The 9,321-nt window shown below is 39.9% G+C and overlaps 1 protein-coding gene across 1 annotated transcript in view; it reads left to right on the top strand.

Annotated features, from left to right (window-relative positions):
* The first annotated feature begins 749 nt into the window (after nucleotides 1-749).
* Nucleotides 750-9,321, top strand: part of LOC121946308 (semaphorin-7A) — a 53,009-nt gene continuing 44,437 nt past the window's right edge. The window contains exon 1 of the mRNA XM_042490821.2: nucleotides 750-1,040. Within this exon, the coding sequence (XP_042346755.1) occupies nucleotides 962-1,040 (79 nt within the window). The 5' untranslated portion in view covers nucleotides 750-961. The remainder of the gene's footprint in view (nucleotides 1,041-9,321) is intronic.

The raw sequence follows: 9,321 nt of genomic DNA, 5'->3' as shown, positions 1-9,321 counted from the left end.
TTTGTGAACTGAGGAAAAGCAGGGACATCTTTCCTCGGTCATTCAAAACCTCCTCATGATGATTTCTCCCTGCAACAAGCCTTCAGCTGCCAGATTGCTCACAGAGAGCCAGATGAAGCTTTAGACGGTGCAAAGAGCAATCTCCTGGAAATGGAAGCATCTGTTTGGTTGCTTCCACCAGCAGCCATTCAACCATCCAGAGTGGTTAAATTTTTCAAATTTGAGTCAATTAACTTCACAAATGCAAACGCAGCAGAGCCAAAGTGCTGATTCATTCGCAGTCAGCCACTCAGGCACTATTGACACATATTGATTAGACATTACAGCAGAGGCAGTTGCTGAGGCAATATCATTATTGGCTGCTGGTGTGAGGGCGTGTGTGCAAACACAAAATGGTCCTGAGAATATAGCCTCATATATCAGACTGTCATGTGAAATTAGGGCGTTTCTGCATATGTTGTTTATGTTGTTATTTTTGCCCCAAAACAGCAGAAAATATTATTTTTATTAAATATTTTCAAAAAGCCTGAGACTGGATAAGAGAATCATGTGTTGTGTAAAAAGATGTAATTTGGAAACGACGATTTTAACAGTCAGATGCATAAATGATCTCTCAGCAACAGGTATGACTACACGCCTGTAATTATAAAGTGTTTGTAGGCGATTTTTGCAAACCCACTTCTCACCCCTCCGTCCCTGCTGGAGGGCTCCACTCCCCCCCCCTCTGCCTTTTGTTTCCGAGGTGGAGCCTGACACCCCGACTTCTCCAAACTGAACTGCCGGAGAAGCAGACGGACGAGATAGGACTGGGACCAGCAGTCGGTGGCACAGATCTGGGACGCAGCATATCGGGGAGGGACCATAAGGAGACTGCAAGGAAAGAGGAAGGATTTTGAGGAGCGCGTCGTTCGGTTGAATCATTTTTACAAACCGGTTACGCACGGAGAGAGCTTCAAGAAAGATGAATTCTTTCATCCTGCTGTCGCTTTTTGCCACGATCATCGCCGGAAAGTCACCTCGGCTCAAATTTGTCGTGCACGGTAGGCGCTGCTGGGTACTCTGCATGTTGTCTGCTTTAACCTCAAGACATTCAACGAATTATTTATGTCGCCAAGCGTGTTTTATTCATCTGTGTTATACGTTATGAATGAGTGAACGGATGGATGAGTGAATGGATGAGTTTAGTCACACGATGATGGAGCCAATTATTCTCTGGTTCTTCTCATGAACCCATGTTGTCTTGTCCTTTGCGAAAGAGGCACAAACAGTCCAATAAAGCCACAGTGAAGGGGCTGCCTCTGGATTCATCTCCTAAAACATCGCCCTCCCCCCCACTCACCGAGTAGTAAATTACGCGCTCCACCATTCAGGCCCCGCACACATGTTCACCGGCTGAACGGCATCAACATCTGGAGGACAAGTAATTATATTATCTCACTGTGAAGAGGACATCATGCACAAAATATGTTTTTAGTGTTTTCTCATTCAGTTTGTGTTTCCATCTCCAGGTTGCATTTTGCGTACTTTCGCACGATGGCACATTTGAATGATTTGGATCTGATTTGTGCAACTTGTAGCTTTTCTGTTTTTGACAACTTGTATATTTATCTCAGTGCGCTCACTGCAAGTTCACAATGCTGTAAATGCACCATCGCTGGTTGTATCACTCGGGGACACACTGGCGTTGATTGGTGACCGTCCCTCCATCTCCTCACCTCCAGGCGCACCGAGCGAAATAAAAACCAGAGGCACTTAAAAACAACCTCTCCCCTCCTTCCTTCTGGAGGAACATGGCGTCTGCTCGCCCCGCACACACTGTGAGGCTGTACCCTCTAAACACCCGCCTGCCACCGCCGAAAAGCATCGTTACCGTGAAATACGACTCTTTGGAGGTTGACACAGTCATTGTAGCTCCCGCGTCCTTGCGGAGCTGCAATGCGGGACACGGCAGCTGCTTCACACTGCAGCAGAAGAGTCCGGCTCCCGGAAAAAGAGGGTTGCTTTAGGGTCGCAGCCGCCATAAATACATGTGTACATTTACAAATATACAGAGATGGAGAAAAGGGGGGAGGGAGGGGAGGGCACTGAATGGAAAATTCCAAGCCGACTCCTAGTTATCTATTCCACTCACGCCTTTTTACACCTCACACACTCCTCTAATGTATTCAGCAATCAGTGGAGATGGGGGCTGTGTGTCAAGTTATCTGTACCCCTCCCCTCCCCGCACATGAGCACAGTACAAAACGCACAAGATGACGGCTCGGGACGTGCAAGTCATATCAATCAAACTCGTTGTTATGCAATTGCAGGCAGAGCTATAAATGCCTGTTAGGGCACGCACGCGCACACATGCACACAGGTAGATAACTGTCAAAGGGAATCCATCACAGGCACAGTCTGAGCCTGAAGTGCAAAACCTTCACGAGGAGCCGCTTCAGAGCTGGCGCTGGTTCAGCACCGCGGACAGCGCCGAGGTCCTCATAAACCACAATGACCTCAATCTGCATGTTTCTGCCAAATGAGGACATTTGGCGGGTTTTCACAGCTCCAAGGAACTTTCTCAGGACTGGTTTTAAAATGTAGGTGAAACTAGGGTTTAACCCTTTGAAACCTGGACTGACATCAGTTTCTATGTGCTGCATTCAGCCACCTTTCAAACGTATTTAAACCGTTAAAACCTGAACAATTGGGAAACAGGCAAAGAGTAACTTGGCAAGAGATGTACCACAAATTCCAGGAAATTGGGAAAAGGTGACTGCAGCCATGTTTCCAATAACCCTAAAATGCGCAAATTAAAATTGCAAATATAAAATACGTCTAATGAAAACGTGCATTTAGAAAAAAAAAATTCCATTTATCGCAAAAAAAGTTTTATGCTTATATGAGGGGTGGTATTTAAGGCGATTCAAAAAAGCCATATTTTGCAGAACCTCAAAGGAAACCCTTTTTTGTCCTTTCTAGGTCACATGATGCTATGGCTATTCACTTTTTGGTAGGAAATGGCTCCCTCATGACACAACAGGAGCTACAAAAGCTGTTATTGGATCGCATAACTCTTCAAAAGTTATGCAGATCATCCAGAAGTTTTGAATGCACAATTCCTCTGTGAAATTGTGGACTATCAGCTCCCAGAAATCCCTCATACGTGGGCACTCCCACGTATAAGGGGCTCGCCTTTATATTATGGCTCCATAACACACCTATGTGGCCTTGGATTGGAAATAATGACGGCTAGTGCAGTGGCTGCAATAGCAATAAAGCTGCTAATGTTTTGAACATCCATCACCATGGTTACTGCGATGTTATCACCAGAGGAGAATTCACATAACATCACTCAATAAAAATAGAAGTTATCTTGCAAATTGAGTTTTATCGACATTTTGAAAATATCACTTAAGTTCTGAACAAATTTGTAATGCAAACCCATCTTATGACTTGAAATCAGTTACAATATGTTTTTTTACAGAAGAAAGAAAAGTATTATTAATATATATATTTGAAAAGGGGTAAAATATCCAGAAAATGATATATTTTTAGAACTTACAGTTATTATGATTATATAGGCCCATTTAAAATTATCTTGGTTTTTTTCTTTTTAGCACTTTTTCAGGTAATTTTGTTGTTTGTTTTTTTTTTGGTAATTTTTCCCTATTTTCAGGGTATTTTCTTATAGCTTTATTAATGTCTTGCTCATTTTGGACAGTTTCTTGTAAAGCTGAAAAGGAAATCAAGCCAATTTGCTCAGGTTTCAAAGGGTTAATTTAAGGTTTAAGGTTAGCTATTCTATGTTGTTGTAGGGCCCAAGGAGTACATTAAATGGCCTTCATTTGGCAGACACTTTCCCTCAAAGCTATTACAATAAGTGTACTGAGCCTCCGTAGAAACAGGGCATCATCAAAAATCTTAAGTGCATTCCTTCAGGATAAACTACTGAGAGCGTACCAGTGTACTCTCAAGGTCACTGTTTTCAGTTTTTAAAAAACTGATTTAGAGAGTTTAGTCACCCCATATTGACATGAATGATAGAGACAAAATATTCTGCCTTTCACTGTAAAGCAGTGCAATTCAGCAGCACCACAAACAACAGCCTCCAAAATGAGCATTTAGTTTAATCAAAAGTGAAAACAGTTACAACAAAAACTGATTCTCATAACCGTAAGGTCATTCAAATTAAACTGTGTTAGTTTTAGCCAAGTTTTCTTTCTTTCTTTAGCCAGGTTTTCTTTAGGCTGAAATCATATGGGCCAGGTTGTTCAAAAAATTCAATCTGAATCAAAATGATCCAAATTTGGACATCCTATGTTTTGCTATAGGAATACAAAGTTTTCCAGATTACCAAATTCGGATAATCAGTGCTCTAAATGGGACTTCATATCACTGTGTAGGATACTGGCTACGTAATAATAACCCATTTTCAAAATTTGAGCCAATCCTACAGTCAAATTCCAATCAGATTATTTCTAAGAACTGGGCTCTGGATTTGAAATATTCACCTACCACAGATAAACATTGACAAATACTGTTGATTATTATTAATGAAAAAAAAATATTGTAACTATATTGTTAAAGCAACTCTTTTCGTTTTGTTCTTTGGCCACAGACCTCCTTCATTAGATTACCGTCACACATTTTTTTGTCATATGTTTTCTTATAAGGTTGATAAAGTGTTGGTTGGTAAGTATAAAGTTGATAAACAGCTGCTTAATTACACACCCAGCACACACAGAGCAACAACAGCGTGAGGTCTTGTCTCTGTCCTGATTAATTAAATTCAAACTTTTTCTCTGCTTTTAGCCTTGGCACCTCCTGAGATGCCAGGGACTCACGCCGTGTTTTTTTTTTTTTTTTAAATATGTATGAAAAAAAGCTTCATTTACAGCTTCAGCATATCTAGAGATACAGAATCTCGCTGATATTTTCGCATGACACATGCAATTTTCAGCAAAAATAGATAGGGGACACTAAAATACCTTTTACTACAATTTACAGTTCCAATGCCTTTATCTGTCTTTCCTGTTTCTGTTTTAAAATAAAAGCCCCCTGACAATGTTTCTGTGGATAGAATCCATTCAGTTTTTGACACAAGGCATTTTACTGTGATACATTTGCAGGCATGTGTTGTAAACAATGCAGTAGCTTTGATGGCCTCATTAATGAGGGGAGTATTGGCTTTTAATTGTAGAAAACAGTAGTTACAGCAGCAGGCAGCTCTGCAGCAGCGCTGCAGCAACAATGCTGCGAGCTTGGAAAGTGTGCAGGCTGCAGCAGTTCAGCGATGTTGCTGTCACACACTGCTCATACATGCAGTAGGGCCCTAGAGTCAGAGGCTCTTGAGCAGCTCAGTGCTCCGTTATGTTCACCAGCTGGTCCCCAGCTTTTGTCTGTGGGCTGTTTGGTGCCGGTCAAGTAGCCTAGCACAATATTAAGAAAACTGCTGCTGGTGGGAACTGAATAAAGATGACACTGAACTGAAACAGTGAAGTTTGAGGCCAGGAAACTAAAACAATGAGCCAAAAGATGTTAAAAAGAACCGTAGAGCAGAAGGGGATAATTCTCTGTGGGTTTATCACCAAGAGTGACTGAGTTTATATTACACATAGACATTTTCACTAATAATAATATACAAAATATTGATTAGTGCAGCTTTATTAAAAATGAAAATAATGTATAATAATACATATGTGAGTGCATGTGGTATGAAAATATGAGAAAGGTGCATTGGAGTTTTGTGTTTTGTTGGTGCTCACTCCTTCAAGCGACTGCCAGGATTAGGCGGTGAATAAAGAGAGAGGAACTGAAAGTCTGCCTTACTTTCCTGCACACTGTGTGTACACACCTTTTGAATACGTCTGCTTGAGAGAGACAAGGATATCAAAAGACAGAGGCAAAGCAGGACGTCCACAAGGAGAGAATCTAAATCAGAGACTGAAGAGGGGAGACGGAGATGAGACATCGAGACTAATACAGAGAGACAGAGAGGGTGAGTGAGGGACTGAAAGAGAGACAACAGCTCATCTCAACGCTGATTTGACATCTCCTAAATATCAGAGCATTTTGGTAAAGTTCAGCCATTGTCTGTGTTGACCTTCTCTCAGTTGGAAACCTGAACACCACGATATCCTATTGAACCATGAAGCCTGATGGATTTTCGTGTTGAGTTCATAATGGAGGACATCGAGGTCCATCTGCAAAACAACTCTGCAGTGACGGACTCCATGGAAATAAAATAGCAGCCATTATATGACGCCAGAGGAGGAAAACTTCAAAAGCCTCCAGATCAAAACATGTCTGACTTTGCTTCTGCTGTTTTTTTTTCAATAAAAAAATGATTTACTCATGTACAAATGGGAACAATGTTGAAAAATAACATCTGCACTTTACTCTTCTCTAATCAGCGCATTTCTTAGTGCAATTAAGAATTAGTTGTTTTTAAAAGTGACTCACTAATTTGATAATGTTTTAACTCCATTCAAGGATTACACGGCCCTCTGAGGGTAAGGAAACTTTACAGGCCCTGAGCTTAATGAAGCCTTTTTTTAAGAACAAGCCAAAAAAAAACAAACCCCAAAAACAATGCTGTTTTTCTTGTTTCCTGAAACGCTGACCTTTTGAAAATTCAAGGTTTGCACCCGGTAGCAACGATTAAATGTCTTAGGAGAAAAGAAAAAGAGATGCAGGCTCACAGTTGGAAAGTGCAAGAGAGAAGTTAGGACTTTAAATTATATCCAGAATGCAACTTTTCAGATCTCTATGTGTGACCCTTTAGAGCAGACGTTCTCAAAGTCTGGACTCTGCAAATCAACCCAGACCCAACCCACATCTCATATTAGGAATACAATAATACAATGTAATGACTTGTGCATTTCCTACTTTGAAAAAAAAAGTTTTATACGTATCAGTAAATTGATAGGTTTGTAGAATAGTCTATTGTCATATTGTTACAGTGATCCTGGCCTGAAATTATATTTCCCAGCGTATGATGTTTAAGTCATCATGTGTCAGAGTTTAAGGTCGGCTAACAGGCATCTCTTCACAATTAACAAGTTAGTTAACGGCTAACAGGCGTTCACGTTCTGTCCTGCAGCCATGAGAAAGCAAGACTTTGGCGTCCTCTCTCAGTGTATATTACGTCATCAATTCTAGGATGTCACTATCCAAATGTGTAAATAAAAGAAAACTTGACCAGAAAAACTTAATTTCCAAAGATGAGTGAGGAGTGCTTTGGTTTAAGCAGCTGGTTGCAGTCAGCGACATTTTTTTTTCCGCTAGGCTTGATTGTATTTGTTTTTTGAATGTGCGTTGCTTGTAAGTTATGCGTGAGTTTGATGAAAGTCATTTGATTATCACCAATCATTCCAAAATCAATTCCACTGCATTTTTGCAAAATATTGCTTATATTGTCGGAAATACCACCTCATGGGAGCATAAAAACTTTTTTGCAATAAATGGGAGTTTTTCGATTGGCATGTTTCCAATACGTGTATTTTATATTCTCAGTTCAATTTGTGCAAATTGAGGATTAATGGAAACCCAACTACTATCTTCACATAAAAAATAGTTTGCTGCTCTGAATGTTGCATAGAGAACCTTTTATGTGGGAATGTCTAAGAGAAAATGAACTGTTATTGAAGCCAGGCTGAAACAAGAGGTAGGCTCTACAAAGTTTTGCTTGTTAATGTCTAAAGTAATTATTAATATCAGTTTGTTATTGTGCTGCAGCTGCAGAATGTTCCTCTCCAATCTGCCAGACAGTGACATTAATATGTATGTTGTCACCTATAAGCCACGGCCACATTGACCCTCCTTGTGCAATCTTTACTTCCTTGTGAAGTGTGCGCCTCATCAATTAGATTCCCGCCAATCAGAGAGGCCACTGTTTCCATAGAAACTTAGTTGGTTGGCTAGCAACCTGTACCAGTGATCAGCACCACTTCATCCTGGCTCCACTGTCAGACTGTGGATGTCTTTTTATTTCAGGGATGAGAAGAAAATCATTACAAATACCATTTAACCATGACTGAAACCATGACTGTTTAATCACTTCTTGTCATTATTAGTGAATCTATTTATATTGAGACATGGAGGGCTAAATGCATCATTAGTTTGGTATTAGATTTTAAACTCAAGATGTATTTTTGTTGGAAATGAAAGGGGAGGAAAATGAAAGCTTGTTTTCTGCCACTCAGATTTTACAGTGTTATTATTTTTTAATCTACTGCCCGGAGCTCTAACAGGTAGCTGGATGGTTTGCTTCAAAGCTTTTAAGATCTTCAGACTTTTCTGAAATGTCTCTTTACCAAATAAATGTAAAAAGGCTGGAGGGCCTATTAAAGAGCGAAACTTTGATGTTTTATAAACCCATCCTTGGATTATAGAGCATTATCAGACATGGCAGTTTTTTGAAGAATCTTAAACATGACTGTAATCTGAATGTAACCACATATTTCCACATATTTTAAATAGCAGCAGTGATTTTATTTTGAAAGCAGGCACAGTTGCGGCGTAGGAAAGTGTGAGTCTGATTGGATGAGTGAATCAGAAATGCCAAACTGTACTTTCGAGACCTCTGAAGGTGTCATGAGAGTAATTCAACCAAGCATCTGTGATGGGATTTGCCCACATGATTATTTCAGTGATATTTATGCTCCCACCAAATGCCCTTTTCTCCAACACTCAGGCCGGGTTTCTGCAAAGGCTCCCTGTTTAATCTAAAAGCACAAAGGGCACTAACGTTGGACCGAGTGTTTCGGTATATTAAACCTGTTCATATCCACGAGTCCTCGAACGGCTCCTATGTCGACGGCAGATTAAATGCAGATTAGGCTCCAGAGGTTTGGCTCTTTGCCATGAGAGATCCTAGACGTTGATTTGACCTGAAGAGTTTAGGCCGCACAAATCTGGATCAGCTTTTTTAAATAACTTACTGAAACTCAATTTTGCTTTCATGCATTTTAAGCTTTATGAATCCTTTTTTTAATTACAGTACCTTGTTTTTTGCTTCAGTTGTTGATCCGATTGTTTTTCTGATAATGTTGCTGCTAATCACTGACTTTCCCAGGTTGTGATCAATAAAAAAAATAAATAAATAAATCTACTTAGCATGTAGTTTATTGAAAATCACTCATTTTGTGTGTTTTCTAAAAGCATAGTGGGATCATGACCTGATATTTGAAGGGTTAAAATTCTGAAAATTAATGAATGTTTGATATTTATGATCAGGACTGATGTTGGTTAAGAAGAAAAACTCAATGAAAGTAAAATAATATTAATGTATTATATCTCTAAAAAGATTTTGAAAAACACATTTTGTGTGTAGAGTGA

The sequence above is a fragment of the Plectropomus leopardus genome, chromosome 11 (genome assembly GCF_026936395.1).
Source record: "Plectropomus leopardus strain MGB_pleo_1.0 chromosome 11, ASM2693639v1, whole genome shotgun sequence".
In the NCBI taxonomy this organism is placed as follows: domain Eukaryota; kingdom Metazoa; phylum Chordata; class Actinopteri; order Perciformes; family Serranidae; genus Plectropomus; species Plectropomus leopardus.
This window is presented reverse-complemented; position numbering and strand designations above follow the sequence as displayed.